General features: G+C 43.8%; 1 protein-coding gene across 2 annotated transcripts in view; it reads left to right on the forward strand.

Moving 5' to 3' along the window:
- Nucleotides 1-25,502, forward strand: part of LOC121579587 (GDNF family receptor alpha-4-like) — a 116,594-nt gene that overhangs the window by 58,326 nt on the left and 32,766 nt on the right. For both annotated transcript variants that reach the window (XM_041894311.1, XM_041894312.1), the window contains exons 2-4: nt 8,793-9,056; nt 9,154-9,246; nt 9,441-9,792. In XM_041894311.1, the coding sequence (XP_041750245.1) occupies nt 8,793-9,056; nt 9,154-9,246; nt 9,441-9,792 (709 nt within the window). The remainder of the gene's footprint in view (nt 1-8,792; nt 9,057-9,153; nt 9,247-9,440; nt 9,793-25,502) is intronic.

Below are 25,502 nucleotides of genomic sequence, written 5' to 3' on the forward strand. Positions count from 1 at the left end.
GCCCCACTGAGAAATCAATAGAGCGTATTAAGCCTCACATATCACAGGTATTCATCTCTCCTCCTCACTCTTTTCACCCATCACACCCCTTCCCTCCTACACCCCACCCATTTTGTAGTAAGTGAAACAGCCCAATGTAGCGTGCTCAAGTTATTACCATAATTATGACTTCTCTGCCTGACGAGATTTAAACCGAGCTGGTCTGTACCTGACATGGGTTCTAATTATGTGCCTGTGTATTAAGATAGGCCTTCTGAAACAAATGTTGCTGATGGTGTCTATCTTGGTCCTGGTCAGCCTTAGGGAGCATACATGCTGGAGTGGAGAGTAATGAACAAACTATTGCCCATAATGGAGATTACTGGCAGGCTGTTTAATTGCACAACCTAAGCTGCGGGTCCCACCTGCTTTTCTGTGATATTACTTTATTATGTGTCAAGAACTCACAATGGTGTGTGTGTGTGTGTGTGTGTGTGTCACATCTCCTATTACTTGTGCCTCACCACACTTTGCTAGGGACATGACATGGCGGTAGCTAAAAGCCAACAATAGCAATGCAAATTGATGAGTTGAACTCTTTGGGAATTAATGTTCTTCACATTTCAATCAATTCAATAATTTCTCTCTGTAACCAGAGGACTTTGAAAAGGGCAGCACTCTCATCTGTATGAGCATGCTGACTGCCCCACAGGACTCCAAATTCCCCAAACTATCAAATGAGCTTCTAAAGAATGCATGTGATATTTTCATTTGAACATGTTTCATTAGGATGTGTATGGCGTTCTGGATTTCATAAAGATGCACATTTTGCATTTAGTTTATTATTAATGTATTTAAGTACTTGGTGTCATTAATATTATCCGTTACACTTTTATGCTTGGTCTCATTAACATATACAGTCAGGTCCAAAATTATTGGCACCCTTGAGAAAGATGAGCAAAAAAGACTGTATGAAATAAATAATACAAATACTGAGCTAAATTGTATGCTAATACAATTGCTCAGAAAAATACATTTTGTTTAACTGTCACGAGTTACAAAGCCAGAACCCAGAAGCAGACCAGGACAAGGTAAGTTGAAACGAAGGTGAGTGTTTATTTACAAATTCAAGAGTGATGCTGAATAATCCAGGGAACAGAGCGGGCGGCGTTGATTAGTTGTTGGGGGTGCAGTGGTTGATCCAATCATGGCTCGGCAGCCGCCGACCACCAGGCAGAGGTTGGATGAAGGTTCCGGACGAGTGACTGCAGATGGAACAAAACGGAGGTAAGTAAACAACAAACCAACAAGGTGCAAAACAACAAAACTAACGCTAGAAGCTCTAAGACTGATACTCTGGTAAACCTACTGTTCATGGCTAACGATCCGGCAGGGAATGGATGTCAGGTCAGCGCCTAAAAAGGGTGATGATCAGGACCAGGTGTGCAGATTGCTGATGGGATGCAGGTGTGGTAAATCATGAGAGCTCCCGCCTAGCAATGTCGCCCGGCAACCAGGCAGGGAGCGTTCCAGAACCCTCGGGAAACAGGAGATCCCGAACAGAAAAACTGACAACACCGACAGGAACCGACTCAGGATGCAGGGTTCGTTACAGTACCCCCCCTCCGACGAACGCCACCGGGCGGACTCCCCGGAGCGCCAGGATGGAGGCGGTAGAAGTCCCGAAGGAGGTCAGCATCAAGGATCTGTCGCCGCGGAATCCAACTCCTCTCTTCAGGACCATACCCCTCCCAGTCCACGAGATACTGGAAACCCCGGCCCCGCCGTCTGGAATCCATAATGCGTCGCACCGTATAGGCAGGACCACCTCCGATCATCCGAGGAGGAGGAGGAGGAGGCGGAGGAGGCAACAGAGGACTGAGGAGAACAGGCTTGAGGCAGGAGACGTGAAAGGTGGGATGAACTCTGAGCGTTCTCGGTAACTTGAGTCGAACTGCAACCGGATTGATCACCTTCTCCACCACAAACGGGCCAATGAACTTCGGTGACAACTTCCTAGACTCAGTCCGTAAAGGAAGATCCCGTGTGGCCAACCAGACCCTATCTCCGATGGTATAGGTGGGAGCGGGAATCCGGCGACGATTCGCCTGGAGCTGATACCGGTCAGAAACTCCAAGGAGTGCCTTTCTGGCCCGATGCCAGGTCCGGTGGCAACGACGAATGTGGGCCTGAACAGAGGGTACTGAGAGATCCTTCTCCTGAGAAGGAAACAAGGGAGGTTGGTAGCCATACAGGCACTGGAAGGGAGACATCCCAGTGGCAGATGTAGGGAGAGTATTATGGGCATACTCAACCCAAGGCAACTGAGAGACCCAGGAGGTGGGGTTGGCGGAGACAAGGCAGCGTAGCGTGGATTCCATCTTCTGGTTGGCTCTCTCCGCCTGACCATTAGATTGGGGATGAAACCCAGATGTGAGACTGACCGTAGCTCCAATGGCCAAACAGAAGGACTTCCAGACAGCAGAGGTAAACTGAGGACCACGGTCGGAAACGATATCACTAGGCAACCCGTGGACCCTGAAAACCTCCCTAACCAGGATCTCGGACGTCTCAGAGGCAGAGGGAAGCTTGGAAATGGGCACAAAGTGGGCGAACTTGCTGAATCTGTCCACGATAGTCAGAACGACCGTGTTCCCCTCAGAAGAGGGCAATCCAGTGACAAAGTCCAGGGCCAGATGCGACCATGGTCGCCGAGGAATAGGAAGGGGGTGAAGTAGTCCAGAGCTGGGCCGATTGGCACTCTTATTCTGCGCACACACTGGACAGGCAGCAACAAACCCCCGAGTATCCTCTCCCATGGCAGGCCACCAAAATCGTCTGCGAAGAAACGCCATCGTCCGAGCCACGCCAGGGTGACAAGCCATCTTGCTGGCGTGGGCCCATTGGAGGACAGCAGAACGAACCGACTCAGGCACAAACAACCGACCGGGTGGACCGTTACCGGGACCGGGTTGCGTCCGAAGGGCCGCCATAACCTCCTCCTCAATCTTCCACATAACTGCTCCCACGACACAGTTCCGGGGAAGAATCGTCTCGGTCTTGGCCCCACTCTCCTCCGTCTTGGAGAACATCCGGGACAAGGCGTCCGCCTTGCCGTTCTTCGATCCAGGTCGGAACGTCAGGGAAAAATTGAATCGTCCGAAAAACAACGCCCACCTGGCCTGACGGGAGTTGTGACGTCTAGCCGATTGCACGTAAGCAAGATTCTTGTGGTCAGTCCAGACAATAAACGGTTGCTCCGCCCCCTCCAACCAGTGGCGCCACTCCTCCAAGGCAAGTTTCACCGCGAGAAGCTCCCGGTTACCCACATCGTAGTTCCTCTCCGCAGGCGAAAGACGACGAGAGTAGTAGGCGCAGGGATGGAGTTTACTGTCCGTGGAGCATCGCTGCGACAGGATGGCGCCAACTCCCACATCAGACGCGTCCACTTCAACGACGAACTGACGGGCCGTGTCCGGTTGAGAGAGAATCGGTGCGTTGGTGAATCGCCTCTTCAAATCCAGAAACGCTCGATCCGGCTCCGGATTCCACTTGAAGGTCCTGATACTGGAAGTCAAGGCAGTTAACGGAGCGGCCACACGGCTGTAATCCCGGATGAATCTGCGGTAGAAATTCGCAAACCCCAAAAATCTCTGGAGCTGCAATCTCGTACCGGGCTGGGCCCATTCCAGAACCGCTCTAACCTTCTCCTGGTCCATCCTAATCTCTCCCCTGGAGATGATGTACCCGAGGAAGGATGTCGTGTGGGCGTGAAACTCGCACTTCTCGGCCTTAACGAACAGGCGATTCTCCAACAATCGCTGCAGAACCTGTCGGACATGCTGGACGTGGTCGGAAGGTTCCTTCGAGAAGATCAGAATGTCATCCAGGTAAACAAACACAAAGAGACCGATCATATCTCTCAGGACGTCGTTCACCATACTCTGGAATACCGCTGGAGCATTGGTCAGTCCAAACGGCATCACCTGATACTCGAAGTGTCCCATCGGTGTATTGAAACCCGTCAACCACTCGTCCCCCTCTCTGATCCGGACCAGGTGATACGCATTGCGTAGGTCTAGCTTGGTAAACACCGTAGCACCCTGTAAGGAGTCGAAGGCAGAGCTCATCAAGGGCAGGGGATACTTGTTCTTGACCGTGATATCATTCAACCCCCGATAATCAATACACGGTCGAAGAGAGCCATCCTTCTTACCCACAAAGAAGAATCCTGCCCCCCAGGGTGATGACGAGGGACGAATGAGGCCAGCAGCTAGGGACTCCTTGATGTAGGTCTCCAAAGCCTCACGTTCAGGTCGGGAGATACTGTATAACCGTCCCTTGGGATAGACAGCTCCAGGGAACAGGTTGATGGCACAATCATATGGTCGGTGGGGAGGAAGTGACAGAGCCCTCTGCTTACTGAACACTTCCCCCAAATCGTGATATGTCTCGGGAACCAGTGACAAATCTGGGGGTTTAGCCTCAATCACCTGACTGGGAACCGAATGGGAACAGGCAGTCTTGAGACAGTTAGCATGACAATCAAGGCTCCAACTCGTTACCTTGCCCGTCACCCAATCGAACGTGGGATTGTGTTCCTTCAGCCAGGGATATCCAAGGACCAGAGGGACATGGGAAGACGGCAGAATGAAGAATGAGATCACCTCAGAATGATTCCCCGACAACAGCATCTTAACCGGTTCAGTCCTCATCGTAATACGTGCCAGACTACTGCCGTTCAGAGTGGTTGCTTCAATGGCTTCCGGTAATTGCTCCTTGGAAAGCCCCAGCTGTTCCACCACTTCGGCATCCATAAAGCTTCCATCGGCACCTGAATCGACAAAAGCGTTAATCGCTAAGCTCTGATTCCTGTTCATGAGGGTAGCCGGGAAACGGGGTCTGACAGAGGTACTGAGAGGTTGAAACTGGCTCGCTAAAAGTCCTCCCAACTTTAGCGAGCCGGGCAGTTTGACGACCGCCGGGAACAAGTGGAGATGTAATGTCCCGAGCTACCACAGTAGAGGCAGCAGTTGGTCTTACGTCTATGTTGACGCTCCTCCTTGGTTAACCCGTGCCGCCCCCACTTGCATGGGTTCAGAATCGGGAGAGAGGACCTCTCCACTAATCCTTTGTGGTGGAGAATGATCGACGTGTTCTGGTCCACCACCCGACCCGACTGGGAACTGAGAAGCTGATCGATTGGACGGGCCCCCATTGCTTCTCCCTCCTTCGCTCTCGAACTCGGGTATCCACCCGAATAGACAAGGCTACCAAGCTGTCCAGGTCACTAGGCTCCGGATAGGAGAACAACTCATCCTTGAGCTGCTCCGACAGACCCTGGTAAAAGGCCGCTTGCAGAGACTCCTCATTCCACCCACTCTCCACAGCCAACGTCCTGAACTCGATCACGAAGTCGGCAGCGCTGCGAGTTCCTTGGCGAAGTGAAAACAGGCGCCTAGCTGCGTCCATACCTCGGACGGAATGGTCGAATAGCTTCCTCATCTCGGCCGTGAACTCCTGGTATGAAGCCATGCAGGTGTCCTGTCGTTCCCAAACGGCTGAAGCCCACTCCAGCGCTCGACCACGCAGCAACTCAATAACAAAGGCTATCCTAGCCTTGTCTGTGGCATAAGAGTTGGGCTGTAGATCGAAAACTAAGCCACACTGCATAAGGAAAGAACGGCATCTTCCCAGCTCTCCCTCATATTTATCCGGCGTCGGAACCTTGGGCTCATGGACGGACACAGCTCCAGAAGTGGCAGGCGAGATGGGTGAAACCGGTAGTGGATTCTCCACCGGCAAACTGAGCTGGGCCTGGATCTCCGTCAGCCCGGTGGAAAGGTTCCGAACTGACAACGCTATCTCCTGTAGTGCCGTGCTATGTTGTCCCAACATCTTCTCCTGATGGGAAATGGCATGGCGAACAGAGTCCAGGTCCGCTGGGTTCATTACTGGCCGGATCGTTCTGTCACGAGTTACAAAGCCAGAACCCAGAAGCAGACCAGGACAAGGTAAGTTGAAACGAAGGTGAGTGTTTATTTACAAATTCAAGAGTGATGCTGAATAATCCAGGGAACAGAGCGGGCGGCGTTGATTAGTTGTTGGGGGGTGCAGTGGTTGATCCAATCATGGCTCGGCAGCCGCCGACCACCAGGCAGAGGTTGGATGAAGGTTCCGGACGAGTGACTGCAGATGGAACAAAACGGAGGTAAGTAAACAACAAACCAACAAGGTGCAAAACAACAAAACTAACGCTAGAAGCTCTAAGACTGATACTCTGGTAAACCTACTGTTCATGGCTAACGATCCGGCAGGGAATGGATGTCAGGTCAGCGCCTAAAAAGGGTGATGATCAGGACCAGGTGTGCAGATTGCTGATGGGATGCAGGTGTGGTAAATCATGAGAGCTCCCGCCTAGCAATGTCGCCCGGCAACCAGGCAGGGAGCGTTCCAGAACCCTCGGGAAACAGGAGATCCCGAACAGAAAAAACTGACAACACCGACAGGAACCGACTCAGGATGCAGGGTTCGTTACATTAACAAGTAATAGAAACAATTCTCAAAAAGTAAGGAGTCAAAATTATTATATAATGGTACTGACCCTTTTTTCTAAAATGTTTTATGAGATTGGAGAACACATTGGGAGGGATCTTAGGCCATTCCTCCATACAGAATCTTTCCAGATCCTTGATATCCTTTGTCTGCGCTTACGGACTACCCTCTTCAATTCAAACCACAGGTTTTCAGTCTGGAGACTGAGATGGCCATTGCAAAATGTTGATTTTGTGGTCAATTAACCATTTATTTGTGGATTTTGATGTGTGCTTGGGGTTATTATATTGCTGGAAGATCCACTTGCGGCCAAGTTTCAGGCTCCTTGCAGAGGCAACCAGGTTTTTGTCTTGACTGTATTTGTGGACTTGACTGTATATGCCTCATCACCCTGTATCTTGGTGGGAACTCCAGAGTTGATGTGCTTGCCTTGCCGGCCTCGTCTGCTAGGGTCCCCTGCCTATGGTGACGAAGCGTGTCCATCTGTTTTTGATTTGTCTCCTGCCAGAGTGAGATGTGGACCTCATGGGTCGTCTGTGATTGTAACCACTCGCTACTGGAGTTTGATTTCAGCTGTACTGTGCGCTCCTAGACAGCATGGGCTTAATTGAAGCGTGTAACCATAATCAGGATTCCCCTGTGTGTGCGTTTGTGTTTGTATGTATAGGAAGCGGTTGTATGTGGGCCTATAGACATATTATACAGTATATTTGTTTGTTTGCAGGTATGTGTAGGTGTGAGCAAGAGAGAGCCTGCACAACAAACATGTTGAATGAGGATATAACTGCAAATCCGGATTCCATTTGTAGTCTGACCCTTAAAACCCTCTGGGAAAAAGCTGCGTTTGCCACTTGCCAGGAACTATTTTAATACTACCACAAATGAACTGAATTGGAAGTCCCCCCTTAAAATGGAAAATGGACAGTTGGGAATTCAACAACATTGCTAGCCACTGCTTTACTTAGCCTCTTCAGTCTGTGCTTCTGCCTGGCCTTTATCCTTGACAACTGATGGAGCTGCCAGTTCTTCACAGAACATAATCAATACTCTGAAGTGAAGGGAAGTGGTCCCGTGTAGCTCAGTTGGTAGAGCATGGTGTTTGCAACGCCAGGGTTGTGGGTTCGTAATCCCACGGGGGGTCAGTATGAAAAATGTATGCACTCACTAACTGTAAGTCACTCTGGATAAGAGCGTCTGCTAAATGACAAAAAAAAAAAAAGTGTTTTGTAGATTGTCTGTCTCTCCACCTTGGATGATAGGCTCTTGCTTTTCAACAAATAAGCATTGAAGCTCATTGTCAAACAGGTGGGTCGTTCCACCAATTCGGTGCCTTTTGAGAAGTGTAACCTGGTAAAAAAAATGTAACATTATGTTCAGCTTCATAAAAAACATGTTTTCCCATCTCAAGAGGTTAAATAAATCAAATGACTATAGTAAGTGCCTATTAAGTACCAAATAAAGGAACAGGGTTGACCGTAACAGGGTTGACGACTTTATCTTAAATCAGCCATAAATCCCCTTGTGACAGGGGTAATGGGTGCTTGGTGTGTGCAACAGGGAGTGGAAATTGAATGCAATTGTTAAAACAGTTCTAGCCTGTCTATTTATGGGTAACAGGGTTGACGCGTTATACTCGACCCGCTCAGTTTTCCACCACAAAACACCAGAACATTGCCAAAAAGAGTAGAACCAGCTCCCCTGCTTTTACACTATGATTTGACAATTAGATGTTCAATGTTTATTTTGAAAAACAATATTTAAAAAGGAATAATTTAACCATATTAAAATGAGAGTTCAGTTCACGTAAGAATGAATCACTTTTCACATGAAATAAATAATCATCTTCATGAATGACTTTGTCAAAGAAACAAAATAACTAGGGCTTTACAATGATGGTGAAAACTTAGAGAAAGTTTGGGGTTAAGTAGGTTAAAATCTTCCATAGTGCATGGAGGGACATGTCAAAATGCTGAATTTTGGCACTTTAGCAAGTCTTTATTCATATAAAAAATTATTTAATTGTTGAATTCTCCATGTGGTCTAAATGAAAGGCCACTTCATTTAATATAACCAGCATTTATTCAAATTCAATATTGGTGCACAATTTCTACTTAAAACATCAAAGGGACGCAAAAGGCACTCTTTTCGTGGAACGACCCAGGTGTTAACTGACATAACAATTCTCATCTGTAAAAATAGCTGTTCAGGAACACAGGTGACCAATTACAATCATGTTCCCCATCTTCCACCTCTTCCAGGTAGTGTGCTGGCTGGCTCCATAGACTGTCTGGAGGCGGAGCGGGGCTGTGTGCAGGATCAGGGCTGTACGGGGGTGTACAGGGTGCTGGAGTACTGTGCTGCTGAGGAGGCTGTGTCGCCACTGGGCCCAGACGCCCGACGCGAGTGCCTGGAGGCCCAGAGCGCCCTGCAGCAGTACCACCCCCTCCAGGCCTGCAAGTGCCAGCGCGGCTCCCGCCGGGAGGAACTCTGCCTCAGGGTCTACTGGACCGTCAGATTCGCTGGTGTGTTTGACTGTCTTTATGTTTTGTCTTTTATGTGTTCGATTGCATTTGTGTGTGTGAGATGTTTTCTGTCCTCATGGCCTCCGTGTTTTCACAGTGTATGATGAGAACGAGGTGTCTCCGTATGAGGATCTGGAGGTGGAGTTTGTGAGGCACATAGAGATGTCACGCATGGCCTCCATCATGGCAGGTAAATAACATCTACCTTCTCTCTGAATAATTACAGTCTGGGATGTTTGTGCGGTCCAGAATCATATATTTTATGATTTTGTCTTCCTTTCTCTCTTATTCATTGCCCCTTTTCCCAAAACACAATCACCTTCAAACATTCTTCTCTGTGTTATCTTCCTCTCCTCACCCTGCCACTCCTCCCTCTCTTCCCAGCTTCCTCTCTGCCTCTGGATGGGCAGAACCAGTGTCTGAAGGCAGCCCAGGACTGTGGTCTGTATGAGAAGTGTGGTTCTCTGAGGTCGGAGTATGTTGTGGCCTGCACCAAGCGGCCTCCGGGCTCCGACGGCAGCTGTAACAGACAGAAGTGCCACCGGGCGCTGCGTCGCTTCCTGGAGCGGGTACCAGAGGAGTACAGCTTCGCTCTGCTCTTCTGCCCCTGCTCCGATGCCCTCTGTGGGGAGCGCCGGCGGAAGACCATCGTACCGTCGTGTTCCTATGAGGAGAGAGACGGCAAGCCCAACTGCCTCAGCCTGCATGGCTACTGTGCCAGGGACGAGCTGTGTAGGTGAGCTGAGCTGGCTGGGGAAACATGGTTACTAGGTGTGACATCAGACTAAACTTTTCCACTCAACTCTAAGTACTGTGTTGAGGCACATTAACAGTTATAATCACAATGCAAAGATGCATAACTAGCGTAATATTTGCAGAGGGCTTAACTGATTTAATTATAGAGCATGAGTGTGAAGGGAGGTTTTGGAGAGAGTGTGAGGGTAGACAGAGGCAGAGAGGACTGGATGTACATACAGTAAGTCTTTCATCAACTACCATTTTAATCTTCAACTTCAGATCCTTAAATACAGTACAATAGTTACAGTACAAATAGTTCAGAGGTTTGAGTTCACTACAGAGAAGAGGTTGTTCAATAATCTTCATCATTAGCTGGGTTTCCATCCAATTTGCGACAGATTTTCATGCAAACATTCTAAAATCTGCATAAAAGGCTGTGCGTGATGACGTAGTTCAAATAAAAATAACTTTTGCCGTTAAATTCCCATGTACTGAATTAAAAGTTAAATAGGTCTCCGTCGCACTTTCAACTCTACTGATGGTTTTGTCACAAAAACTGTTGCGTTAAATAGCAAATGTGCCCATTTTGGTCTTGGCACATGCGCTCTAGCCAACAGCTCGCAGATAGTGTGGGGGTAGGCTACCTAAATTATGAGATTATTAGGGATAAGAGCGATATTATTTGTATTTGTCAAACGACAGCCAAGCATCGATCATCATGTTACCAGAATAAGACCCTCAATATTTATTGGAAAGGAGCATCAAGCTCATCACCTTGCACATTCACCAGCCTGTGAAGTTCATCATAACTTATTTAATCTGTAGCCTAATAAACTGCATGCTTTCCCGAGTCGTAGTGGGAGGACCACACAACATATTATCGCGTGACTCCAAGTTTACTTCGATATGATGGTTATTATATCATTATTTGCGCACCGCCATTTCTCGCATAATACATTTGACTGACACAAAAAGATCCAACCATATCCAACGAACAAATTGTTCAGCCCAGTCATGACTTTTTTCGTGCGTCAGGTAATTAATTTGCATAAAATGGTTGGATGGAAACGTGGGTACTTACAACATTGATAACATTAATAATAATAAGGACTAATGCTATGTCGATAAGGCTCTGTGTCTGGCTCTGTCCCAGGCTGCAGTGTTTTTATTCCACCGGCTGCTCAGTGGTGTTTTGTATGGATGAGTATGCTTGGGGAGAAGGTTTAGAGGTGTTAGTCTGAGCTAGTATGAATGCACCACTGGGTTTAACTAGCAGTCTATTTCCCAGTGTTCCTATCAAGTCAATATTCACACAACAGGTAACATCCAATGCTAATATTTGATATGTGCATAACAGTGTTAATTTTGTAAACAAAAATAGTGATTAAAATATTCATCAGATTGAGAGCTTTTCAGTGATAAGCACAATTAATATTAGCAGCACAGATGAGCAGGGCAGTTGTGTTCAGCAGTGGGAAGGATACGTCACACCCACTACATCAGCTGGTGAGCTGTGGAGGAGCAAGCGATGAGTGTGGGCAGACAGGCAGACAGGCTCCGCTCCGGCTCCACCTCCAATTATACACATCGCACAGGCGACTTTCTTGCTTCCCCATAGCTAACCAGTCACCACCAGCCTTCTAGTTAGCTACTCTTTGCCTGGTTAAGAAACACAAGCTGCTTTACGAAATTAAAAACAATAGCTATGTTTTTCTCTCCCTTGAGAATAGAAAAGTAGGTTGTCTTTGAATTTATAGTCTCGCTCAACCCTCTCACTTTCCCAACTGCATTCCATAGCCAGGTTCTGTAGCCAACGTATCCAAGTCTCCCTCTTTTTTTCAGAGAAAACAGCTTGATTCTAGCCCTTACCGTTCAAAAGACATGACCCATAATACTGAAGCTACGTTTTTAACTTTCTATCGTGCATTGGCGGGCCACGTTTTACATTCATAAAGTATATCGCGGGCCGTTCTAAAACTAGACTACTTGCGGACAGGACTGTTAACCATTTGTTTAGGCTACACCTTGTTCAGTCATGTTACCTCATTAGCTAGTTATAGCTAACAACCTGGGGCGTGTTCAGCAGGACCAGGGTTGAGTAGGTTACTTTCTAAATGTAATCCGTTACAGTTACTAGTTACAAGTCCACATTTTGAATCAGTAAAGTAACTTTTGGATTACCCAAACTCAGTAACGTATAGTGCCTTCAGAAAGTATTCATAACCCTTGACTTATTCCACATTTACAGCCAGTAGTGGTGCGTGGGTAAAATCACTGAGGAAGCCAAGCCAGTAAAAAAGCCATATTACAACCTATGTTGTGATAATTGTGTTGTTTGCTCTATAACCCATTCGTTCATATGCCACGTGATATACAATAAGGCTGTGACAACAAAAAGACAACAGTCACACACTGGCAGAATAAATTCAACTACACATACGTTTGTTTTATCCCAAAACCGGAGAGCAACATCTGTCCGGTGATGTCCACAAAGCAAATATTGCATGTAACAAACAGTTATATGACCTGCAGCATGGTCAAGCGAGTTAATGTTTTCGACAGTTTACTAAACTACTGATTTAGAACCACAGAGACATACAGCAAGTCAGCACAAAGACAACAGGAGCACTGCCTCCACTGTTCCAGCACCATTTCAACTTAAACATTTAAACATCATCAAATCAACAAGGCTATACACTGAGGAGACAGACTAAAGAAGAATTTTTAAGCCTTGAGACAATTGAGACATGGATTGTATATGTGTGCCATTCAGAGGGTGAATGAGCAAGACAAACGATTTAAGTGCCTTTGAACAGGGTATGGGAGTAGGTGCCAGGCGTACCGGTTTGTGTCAAGAACTGTAACGCTGCTGGATTTTTCACGTGTGTATCAAGAATGGTCCACCACCCAAAGGACATCCAGCCAACTTGACACAACTGTGGGAAGCATTGGAGTCAACATGGGCCAACATCCCTGTGGAACGCTTTCGTCACCTTGTAGAGTCCATGCCCTGAGGAAATGAGCCAGTTCTGAGGGCAAAAGGGGGTGGTGCTACTCAATATTAGGAAGGTGTCCTTAATGTTTTGTACACTCAGTGTATATGCTTAGTTTAATACACTGAAAACAAACTTTAAGATACCAAAAACAATTTAGTCCAATCAACGTTGCTAAATATCATGTGGCTGTTCATGGTGCTGATTTATGTGTGTGTGTGTGTGTGTGTGTGTGTGTGTATGTGTGTGTGTGTGTGCGTGCGCAAGTAAAATAATTTTTTTTGACTCACCCTACTTATAGACTAGTTGAACACCAAAGCCATCCTCCTCTCTTTCATGTTGGAAAAACGGTCTATGGCTCTGTCATACAGTATGCTTTTAGATTTTGTTGTCATAGGCTACCTACAGTGGGGGAAAAAATTATTTAGTCAGCCACCAATTGTGCAAGTTCTCCCACTTATTATTATTATTATTATTGCTTAAAAAGATGAGAGAGGCCTGTAATTTCACATTGTAGGATTTTTAATGAATTATTTGCAAATTATGGTGGAAAATAAGTATTTGGTCACCTACAAACAAGCAAGATTTCTGGCTCTCACAGACCTGTAACTTCTTCTTTAAGAGGCTCCTCTGTCCTCCACTCGTTACCTGTATTAATGGCACCTGTTTGAACTTGTTATCAGTATAAAAGACACCTGTCCACAACCTCAAACAGTCACACTCCAAACTCCACTATGGCCAAGACCAAAGAGCTGTCAAAGGACACCAGAAACAAAATTGTAGACCTGCACCAGGCTGGGAAGACTGAATCTGCAATAGGTAAGCAGCTTGGTTTGAAGAAATCAACTGTGGGAGCAATTATTAGGAAATGGAAGACATACAAGACCACTGATAATCTCCCTCGATCTGGGGCTCCACACAAGATCTCACCCCGTGGGGGTCAAAATGATCACAAGAACAGTGAGCAAAAATCCCAGATCCACACGGGGGGACCTAGTGAATGACCTGCAGAGAGCTGGGACCAAAGTAACAAAGCCTACCATCAGTAACACACTACGCCGCCAGGGACTCAAATCCTGCAGTGCCAGACGTGTCCCCCTGCTTAAGCCAGTACATGTCCAGGCCCGTCTGAAGTTTGCTAGAGTGCATTTGGATGATCCAGAAGAGGATTGGGAGAATGTCATATGGTCAGATGAAACCAAAATAGAACTTTTTGGTAAAAACTCAACTCGTCGTGTTTGGAGGACAAACAATGCTGAGTTGCATCCAAAGAACACCATACCTACTGTGAAGCATGGGGGTGGAAACATCATGCTTTGGGGCTGTTTTTCTGCAAAGGGACCAGGACGACTGATCCGTGTAAAGGAAAGAATGAATGGGGCCATGTATCGTGAGATTTTGAGTGAAAACCTCCTTCCATCAGCAAGGGAATTGAAGATGAAACGTGGCTGGGTCTTTCAGCATGACAATGATCCCAAACACACCGCCGGGCAACGAAGGAGTGGCTTCGTAAGAAGCATTTCAAGGTCCTGGAGTGGCCTAGCCAGTCTCCAGATCTCAACCCCATAGAAAATCTTTGGAGGGAGTTGAAAGTCCGTGTTGCCCAGCGACAGCCCCAAAACATCACTGCTCTAGAGGAGATCTGCATGGAGGAATGGGCCAAAATACCAGCAACAGTGTGTGAAAACCTTGTGAAGACTTACAGAAAACGTTTGACCTGTGTCATTGCCAACAAAGGGTATATAACAAAGTATTGAGAAACTTTTGTTATTGACCAAATACTTATTTTCCACCATAATTTGCAAATAAATTCATTAAAAATCCTACAATGTGATTTTCTGGGAAAAAAAATCTAATTTTGTCTGTAATAGTTGACGTGTACCTATGATGAAAATTACAGGCCTCTCTCATCTTTTTAAGTGGGAGAACTTGCACAATTGGTGGCTGACTAAATACTTTTTTCCCCCCACTGTAACTAAAATGCTTGCTAGCCTAACTTCCTCTCAGGGGCAACAATGAACGAGCTAAGTTAGCTAGCTAGTTAATGTGAGTCTACTAGGCTACATCTAGGCTACATATTGAACTTCAATCATCTCAGGCCAGTGGCACAATATATTCATTTATGGGTAGATCAGAATTGCCGTCATAATCTTTGGCCTGTACAGAGAATTAAGTCAAAACCACATCCAAATCCCCATCTCCATCCATGGCTTAGGAGAGGGACAATTTAGCAAGCTAGCTACAACAGGACATCAACACAAGCAGACCAGAAACAGACACGTTTTCTGAAAATGATGTTTTGCAAAGGATGTGATTTGATTGGTGTTAAGCCAAATCCAAACTGGCCTCCCTTGGGGGTTGTTTTGCTGCTGATATTTTATAATTGTTTTATTAAGGGAAACTAAATGCTTGCTGGCATCAGTCAATCAAATGCTACGGTGGCAACATGTCATACTCTTTTTGGTCCAGACGAGCATCAGATACATGGGCTACACATACTGAGACAGAGGGGCACTGATTCCCTCACTCGGATGATTTCTCTCCGGTGAGATTCAGCCACTTGCGAATGGACGGAAAATTATGAAAACACAGGAAGAGACGAAATATCAATTATTTTATCATTTTGATTGGTCTAAGATTTGGCGAAGCCTGATTTCCCTTGGCATCCATGAATACACCCCACTGATTACAGCCTGAATTCAAAATGGATTAAATATATTTTTTCTCTCACCTATCTACACACAATATCCCATAATGACAAAGTGAAAACATGTTTTTGAGATTTTTGCTAATTTATTGAAAATGAAATACAGAAATATCTAATTTACATAAGTATTCACACCCCTGAGTCAATACTTTGTAGAAGCACCTTTGGCAGTGATTACAGCTGGTTGTCTTTCTGGGTAAGTCTCTAAGAGCTTTCCACACGTGGATTGTGCAATATTTGCCCATTATTCTTTAAAAGAAAATTCAAACTCTGTAAAATTGGTTGTTGGTCATTGTTAGACAACCATTTTCAGGTCTTGCCATAGATTTTAAAGTAGATTTAAGTCAAAACTGTATCTCGGCCACTCAGGAACATTCACTGTCTTCTTGGTAAGCAACTCTATTGTAGATTTTGGTGAATTAATCTCCCCAGTGTCTGGTGGAAAACAGACTGAACCAGATTTTCCTCTAGCATTTTGCCTGTGTTTAGCTCCATTCCATTTATTTTTTATCCTGAAAAACTCCACAGTCCTTAACAATTACAAGCATACCCATAACATGATGCAGCCATCACTATGCTTGAAAATATGGAGAGTAGTACATTTTACATTTACATTTTAGTCATTTAGCAGACGCTCTTATCCAGAGCGACTTACAGGAGCAATTAGGGTTAAGTGCCTTGCTCAAGGGCACATCGACAGATTTTTCACCTAGTCGGCTCGGGATTAGTACTCAGTAATGTGTTGTGTTGGATTTGCCCCAAACATAATTTTTTTACATTTCAGTCATTTAGCAGACGCTCTTATCCAGAGCGACTTACAGTTAGTGAGTGCATACATTTTCCATACTGGCCCCCCGTGGGAATCGAACCCAGCATTGAAAAAAGGCGCCATGCTCTACCAACTGAGCTACAGGAGTATGTATTCAGGACAAAAAGCTCATTTCTTTGCCACATTTTTTGCAGTTTTACTGTAGTGTCTTGTTGTAAACCGGATGCATGTTTTGGAATATTTTTATTTTGTACAGGTATCCTTCTTTTCACTCTGTCATTTAGGTTAGTATTGTGGAGTAACTACAATGTTGTTGATGCATCCTCAGTATTCTCCTATCACAGCCATTAAACTCTGTAACTCTTTTAAAATCACCATTGGCCTCATGGTGAAATCCCTGAGCGGTTTTCTTCCTCTCCGAGATGAGGTAGTCATTCAAAAATCATGTTAAACACTATTATTGCACACAGAGTGAGTCCATGCAACTTCTTATTTGACTTGTTAAGCAAATTTTTACTCCTGAACTTATTTAGGCTTGCCATAACAAAGGGGTTTAATACTTATTGACTCAAGACATTTCAGCTTTTCATTTTTAATTAATTTGTAAACATTTCGAAAAACATAATTCCACTTTGACATTATGGGGTATTGTGTGTAGGCCAGTGACAAAAACATCTCAATTTAATCGATTTTAAATTCAGGCTGTAATACAACAAAATGTGTAAAAAGTCAAGGGGGTGTGAATGCTTTCTAAAGGCACTGTAATCGGAGTACTTTCAGTTACTTTTAGATTACTTTGCCCTTAAGAGGCGCAGGTTAGCGTTTTCATCATGAATCTTGTTCTGGAGTCGGCCCTGCAGAGTGGTCACTAGCTAGCACAGACACAAAGTCATCAAATCAGATGATTTTAAATGTAACCCTAACCTTAACCACACTGCTAACCCTAATGCTTAACCTTAAATTAAAGCAAATTTTTGTTTTCCTTAATTTTTACAATACAGCTAATTTTGACTTTGCAGCTGGCCCATCTAGCGGAATCAGTTCTGCCTTAAGGAGAAGACTCATCCCAATAAACGTCAACCTTCTCAAGAGGCATTAAAATAAGAAAAATATATATTACCAAAGCGACTTACAGTCATGCGTGCATACATTTTTGTGTATGGGTGGTCCTCTGTAGCTCAGCTGGTAGAGCATGGCGCTTGTAACGCCAAGGTAGTGGGTTCGATCCCCGGGACCACCCATACACAAAAATATATGCACGCATGACTGTAAGTCGCTTTGGATAAAAGCGTCTGCTAAATGGCATATTATTTATTTATGAACGACATCTATTGCAGGATAAATCAATGTTAGAGTTTACATAGTTGGCCATAAATGGATGTTGCATTTTACTTTATGGTTTGGTTATGTAGGCTTCTACTACAGATAATAATAGGATTAGGCTATATCATTACATAAAACAAAAAACAGAGTGTCAGATTTCCAGTTAATTTAATATTCCTTGATCTTCAAGAATACGACTTGGAAATATGGAAATATAGATATAAATATAGCCAAACTGTTTCATCTGAGTATAACCCAAAAACGAAGGACATACAGTGGGGAAAAAAAGTTTTTAGTCAGCCACCAATTGTGCAAGTTCTCCCACTTAAAAAGATGAGAGAGGCCTGTAATTTTCATCATAGGTACACGTCAACTATGACAGATAAATTGAGATTTTTTTTTCCAGAAAATCACATTGTAGGATTTTCAATGAATTTATTTGCAGATTATGGTGGAAAATAAGTATTTGGTCACCTACAAACAAGCAAGATTTCTGGCTCTCACAGACCTGTAACTTCTTCTTTAAGAGGCTCCTCTGTCCTCCACTCGTTACCTGTATTAATGGCACCTGTTTGAACTTGTTATCAGTATAAAAGACACCTGTCCACAACCTCAAACAGTCACACTCCAAACTCCACTATGGCCAAGACCAAAGAGCTGTCAAAGGACACCAGAAACAAAATTGTAGACCTGCACCAGGCTGGGAAGACTGAATCTGCAATAGGTAAGCAGCTTGGTTTGAAGAAATCAACTGTGGGAGCAATTATTAGGAAATGGAAGACATACAAGACCACTGATAATCTCCCTCGATCTGGGGCTCCACACAAGATCTCACCCCGTGGGGTCAAAATGATCACAAGAACAGTGAGCAAAAATCCCAGATCCACACGGGGGGACCTAGTGAATGACCTGCAGAGAGCTGGGACCAAAGTAACAAAGCCTACCATCAGTAACACACTACGCCGCCAGGGACTCAAATCCTGCAGTGCCAGACGTGTCCCCCTGCTTAAGCCAGTACATGTCCAGGCCCGTCTGAAGTTTGCTAGAGTGCATTTGGATGATCCAGAAGAGGATTGGGAGAATGTCATATGGTCAGATGAAACCAAAATAGAACTTTTTGGTAAAAACTCAACTCGTCGTGTTTGGAGGACAAACAATGCTGAGTTGCATCCAAAGAACACCATACCCACTGTGAAGCATGGGGGTGGAAACATCATGCTTTGGGGCTGTTTTTCTGCAAAGGGACCAGGACGACTGATCCGTGTAAAGGAAAGAATGAATGGGGCCATGTATCGTGAGATTTTGAGTGAAAACCTCCTTCCATCAGCAAGGGAATTGAAGATGAAACGTGGCTGGGTCTTTCAGCATGACAATGATCCCAAACACACCGCCCGGGCAACGAAGGAGTGGCTTCGTAAGAAGCATTTCAAGGTCCTGGAGTGGCCTAGCCAGTCTCCAGATCTCAACCCCATAGAAAATCTTTGGAGGGAGTTGAAAGTCCGTGTTGCCCAGCGACAGCCCCAAAACATCACTGCTCTAGAGGAGATCTGCATGGAGGAATGGGCCAAAATACCAGCAACAGTGTGTGAAAACCTTGTGAAGACTTACAGAAAACGTTTGACCTGTGTCATTGCCAACAAAGGGTATATAACAAAGTATTGAGAAACTTTTGTTATTGACCAAATACTTATTTTCCACCATAATTTGCAAATAAATTCATTAAAAATCCTACAATGTGATTTTCTGGGAAAAAAATCTAATTTTGTCTGTAATAGTTGACGTGTACCTATGATGAAAATTACAGGCCTCTCTCATCTTTTTAAGTGGGAGAACTTGCACAATTGGTGGCTGACTAAATACTTTTTTCCCCCACTGTAACTAAAATGCTTGCTAGCCTAACTTCCTCTCAGGGGCAACAATGAACGAGCTAAGTTAGCTAGCTAGTTAATGTGAGTCTACTAGGCTACATCTAGGCTACATATTGAACTTCAATCATCTCAGGCCAGTGGCACAATATATTCATTTATGGGTAGATCAGAATTGCCGTCATAATCTTTGGCCTGTACAGAGAATTAAGTCAAAACCACATCCAAATCCCCATCTCCATCCATGGCTTAGGAGAGGGACAATTTAGCAAGCTAGCTACAACAGGACATCAACACAAGCAGACCAGAAACAGACACGTTTTTCTGAAAATGATGTTTTGCAAAGGATGTGATTTGATTGGTGTTAAGCCAAATCCAAACTGGCCTCCCTTGGGGGTTGTTTTGCTGCTGATATTTTATAATTGTTTTATTAAGGGAAACTAAATGCTTGCTGGCATCAGTCAATCAAATGCTACGGTGGCAACATGTCATACTCTTTTGGTCCAGACGAGCATCAGATACATGGGCTACACATACTGAGACAGAGGGGCACTGATTCCCTCACTCGGATGATTTCTCTCCGGTGAGATTCAGCCACTTGCGAATGGACGGAAAATTATGAAAACACAGGAAGAGACGAAATATCAATTATTTTATCATTTTGATTGGTCTAAGATTTGGCGAAGCCTGATTTCCCTTGGCATCCATGAATACACCCCACTGATTACAGCCTGAATTCAAAATGGATTAAATATATTTTTTCTCTCACCTATCTACACACAATATCCCATAATGACAAAGTGAAAACATGTTTTTTGAGATTTTTGCTAATTTATTGAAAATGAAATACAGAAATATCTAATTTACATAAGTATTCACACCCCTGAGTCAATACTTTGTAGAAGCACCTTTGGCAGTGATTACAGCTGGTTGTCTTTCTGGGTAAGTCTCTAAGAGCTTTCCACACGTGGATTGTGCAATATTTGCCCATTATTCTTTAAAAGAAAATTCAAACTCTGTAAAATTGGTTGTTGGTCATTGTTAGACAACCATTTTCAGGTCTTGCCATAGATTTTAAAGTAGATTTAAGTCAAAACTGTATCTCGGCCACTCAGGAACATTCACTGTCTTCTTGGTAAGCAACTCTATTGTAGATTTTGGTGAATTAATCTCCCAGTGTCTGGTGGAAAACAGACTGAACCAGATTTTCCTCTAGCATTTTGCCTGTGTTTAGCTCCATTCCATTTATTTTTTATCCTGAAAAACTCCACAGTCCTTAACAATTACAAGCATACCCATAACATGATGCAGCCATCACTATGCTTGAAAATATGGAGAGTAGTACATTTTACATTTACATTTTAGTCATTTAGCAGACGCTCTTATCCAGAGCGACTTACAGGAGCAATTAGGGTTAAGTGCCTTGCTCAAGGGCACATCGACAGATTTTTCACCTAGTCGGCTCGGGATTAGTACTCAGTAATGTGTTGTGTTGGATTTGCCCCAAACATAATTTTTTTACATTTCAGTCATTTAGCAGACGCTCTTATCCAGAGCGACTTACAGTTAGTGAGTGCATACATTTTCCATACTGGCCCCCCGTGGGAATCGAACCCAGCATTGAAAAAAGGCGCCATGCTCTACCAACTGAGCTACAGGAGTATGTATTCAGGACAAAAAGCTCATTTCTTTGCCACATTTTTTGCAGTTTTACTGTAGTGTCTTGTTGTAAACCGGATGCATGTTTTGGAATATTTTTATTTTGTACAGGTATCCTTCTTTTCACTCTGTCATTTAGGTTAGTATTGTGGAGTAACTACAATGTTGTTGATGCATCCTCAGTATTCTCCTATCACAGCCATTAAACTCTGTAACTCTTTTAAAATCACCATTGGCCTCATGGTGAAATCCCTGAGCGGTTTTCTTCCTCTCCGAGATGAGGTAGTCATTCAAAAATCATGTTAAACACTATTATTGCACACAGAGTGAGTCCATGCAACTTCTTATTTGACTTGTTAAGCAAATTTTTACTCCTGAACTTATTTAGGCTTGCCATAACAAAGGGGTTTAATACTTATTGACTCAAGACATTTCAGCTTTTCATTTTTAATTAATTTGTAAACATTTCGAAAAACATAATTCCACTTTGACATTATGGGGTATTGTGTGTAGGCCAGTGACAAAAACATCTCAATTTAATCGATTTTAAATTCAGGCTGTAATACAACAAAATGTGTAAAAAGTCAAGGGGGTGTGAATGCTTTCTAAAGGCACTGTAATCGGAGTACTTTCAGTTACTTTTAGATTACTTTGCCCTTAAGAGGCGCAGGTTAGCGTTTTTCATCATGAATCTTGTTCTGGAGTCGGCCCTGCAGAGTGGTCACTAGCTAGCACAGACACAAAGTCATCAAATCAGATGATTTTAAATGTAACCCTAACCTTAACCACACTGCTAACCCTAATGCTTAACCTTAAATTAAAGCAAATTTTTGTTTTCCTTAATTTTTACAATACAGCTAATTTTGACTTTGCAGCTGGCCCATCTAGCGGAATCAGTTCTGCCTTAAGGAGAAGACTCATCCCAATAAACGTCAACCTTCTCAAGAGGCATTAAAATAAGAAAAATATATATTACCAAAGCGACTTACAGTCATGCGTGCATACATTTTTGTGTATGGGTGGTCCTCTGTAGCTCAGCTGGTAGAGCATGGCGCTTGTAACGCCAAGGTAGTGGGTTCGATCCCCGGGACCACCCATACACAAAAATATATGCACGCATGACTGTAAGTCGCTTTGGATAAAAGCGTCTGCTAAATGGCATATTATTTATTTATGAACGACATCTATTGCAGGATAAATCAATGTTAGAGTTTACATAGTTGGCCATAAATGGATGTTGCATTTTACTTTATGGTTTGGTTATGTAGGCTTCTACTACAGATAATAATAGGATTAGGCTATATCATTACATAAAACAAAAAACAGAGTGTCAGATTTCCAGTTAATTTAATATTCCTTGATCTTCAAGAATACGACTTGGAAATATGGAAATATAGATATAAATATAGCCAAACTGTTTCATCTGAGTATAACCCAAAAACGAAGGACATACAGTGGGGAAAAAAGTTTTTAGTCAGCCACCAATTGTGCAAGTTCTCCCACTTAAAAAGATGAGAGAGGCCTGTAATTTTCATCATAGGTACACGTCAACTATGACAGATAAATTGAGATTTTTTTTTCCAGAAAATCACATTGTAGGATTTTCAATGAATTTATTTGCAGATTATGGTGGAAAATAAGTATTTGGTCACCTACAAACAAGCAAGATTTCTGGCTCTCACAGACCTGTAACTTCTTCTTTAAGAGGCTCCTCTGTCCTCCACTCGTTACCTGTATTAATGGCACCTGTTTGAACTTGTTATCAGTATAAAAGACACCTGTCCACAACCTCAAACAGTCACACTCCAAACTCCACTATGGCCAAGACCAAAGAGCTGTCAAAGGACACCAGAAACAAAATTGTAGACCTGCACCAGGCTGGGAAGACTGAATCTGCAATAGGTAAGCAGCTTGGTTTGAAGAAATCAACTGTGGGAGCAATTATTAGGAAATGGAAGACATACAAGACCACTGATAATCTCCCTCGATCTGGGGCTCCACACAAGATCTCACCCCGTGGGGTCAAAATGATCACAAGAACAGTGAGCAAAAATCCCAGATCCACACGGGGGGACCTAGTGAATGACCTGCAGAGAGCTGGGACCAAAGTAACAAAGCCTACCATCAGTAACACACTACGCCGCCAGGGACTCAAATCCTGCAGTGCCAGACGTGTCCCCCTGCTTAAGCCAGTACATGTCCAGGCCCGTCTGAAGTTTGCTAGAGTGCATTTGGATGATCCAGAAGAGGATTGGGAGAATGTCATATGGTCAGATGAAACCAAAATAGAACTTTTTGGTAAAAACTCAACTCGTCGTGTTTGGAGGACAAACAATGCTGAGTTGCATCCAAAGAACACCATACCCACTGTGAAGCATGGGGGTGGAAACATCATGCTTTGGGGCTGTTTTTCTGCAAAGGGACCAGGACGACTGATCCGTGTAAAGGAAAGAATGAATGGGGCCATGTATCGTGAGATTTTGAGTGAAAACCTCCTTCCATCAGCAAGGGAATTGAAGATGAAACGTGGCTGGGTCTTTCAGCATGACAATGATCCCAAACACACCGCCCGGGCAACGAAGGAGTGGCTTCGTAAGAAGCATTTCAAGGTCCTGGAGTGGCCTAGCCAGTCTCCAGATCTCAACCCCATAGAAAATCTTTGGAGGGAGTTGAAAGTCCGTGTTGCCCAGCGACAGCCCCAAAACATCACTGCTCTAGAGGAGATCTGCATGGAGGAATGGGCCAAAATACCAGCAACAGTGTGTGAAAACCTTGTGAAGACTTACAGAAAACGTTTGACCTGTGTCATTGCCAACAAAGGGTATATAACAAAGTATTGAGAAACTTTTGTTATTGACCAAATACTTATTTTCCACCATAATTTGCAAATAAATTCATTAAAAATCCTACAATGTGATTTTCTGGGAAAAAAAATCTAATTTTGTCTGTAATAGTTGACGTGTACCTATGATGAAAATTACAGGCCTCTCTCATCTTTTTAAGTGGGAGAACTTGCACAATTGGTGGCTGACTAAATACTTTTTTCCCCCACTGTAACTAAAATGCTTGCTAGCCTAACTTCCTCTCAGGGGCAACAATGAACGAGCTAAGTTAGCTAGCTAGTTAATGTGAGTCTACTAGGCTACATCTAGGCTACATATTGAACTTCAATCATCTCAGGCCAGTGGCACAATATATTCATTTATGGGTAGATCAGAATTGCCGTCATAATCTTTGGCCTGTACAGAGAATTAAGTCAAAACCACATCCAAATCCCCATCTCCATCCATGGCTTAGGAGAGGGACAATTTAGCAAGCTAGCTACAACAGGACATCAACACAAGCAGACCAGAAACAGACACGTTTTTCTGAAAATGATGTTTTGCAAAGGATGTGATTTGATTGGTGTTAAGCCAAATCCAAACTGGCCTCCCTTGGGGGTTGTTTTGCTGCTGATATTTTATAATTGTTTTATTAAGGGAAACTAAATGCTTGCTGGCATCAGTCAATCAAATGCTACGGTGGCAACATGTCATACTCTTTTGGTCCAGACGAGCATCAGATACATGGGCTACACATACTGAGACAGAGGGGCACTGATTCCCTCACTCGGATGATTTCTCTCCGGTGAGATTCAGCCACTTGCGAATGGACGGAAAATTATGAAAACACAGGAAGAGACGAAATATCAATTATTTTATCATTTTGATTGGTCTAAGATTTGGCGAAGCCTGATTTCCCCTTGGCATCCATGAATACACCCCACTGATTACAGCCTGAATTCAAAATGGATTAAATATATTTTTTCTCTCACCTATCTACACACAATATCCCATAATGACAAAGTGAAAACATGTTTTTTGAGATTTTTGCTAATTTATTGAAAATGAAATACAGAAATATCTAATTTACATAAGTATTCACACCCCTGAGTCAATACTTTGTAGAAGCACCTTTGGCAGTGATTACAGCTGGTTGTCTTTCTGGGTAAGTCTCTAAGAGCTTTCCACACGTGGATTGTGCAATATTTGCCCATTATTCTTTAAAAGAAAATTCAAACTCTGTAAAATTGGTTGTTGGTCATTGTTAGACAACCATTTTCAGGTCTTGCCATAGATTTTAAAGTAGATTTAAGTCAAAACTGTATCTCGGCCACTCAGGAACATTCACTGTCTTCTTGGTAAGCAACTCTATTGTAGATTTTGGTGAATTAATCTCCCAGTGTCTGGTGGAAAACAGACTGAACCAGATTTTCCTCTAGCATTTTGCCTGTGTTTAGCTCCATTCCATTTATTTTTTATCCTGAAAAACTCCACAGTCCTTAACAATTACAAGCATACCCATAACATGATGCAGCCATCACTATGCTTGAAAATATGGAGAGTAGTACAT

The sequence above is a fragment of the Coregonus clupeaformis genome, chromosome 13 (assembly GCF_020615455.1).
Source record: "Coregonus clupeaformis isolate EN_2021a chromosome 13, ASM2061545v1, whole genome shotgun sequence".
Classification (NCBI taxonomy): Eukaryota; Metazoa; Chordata; class Actinopteri; order Salmoniformes; family Salmonidae; genus Coregonus; species Coregonus clupeaformis.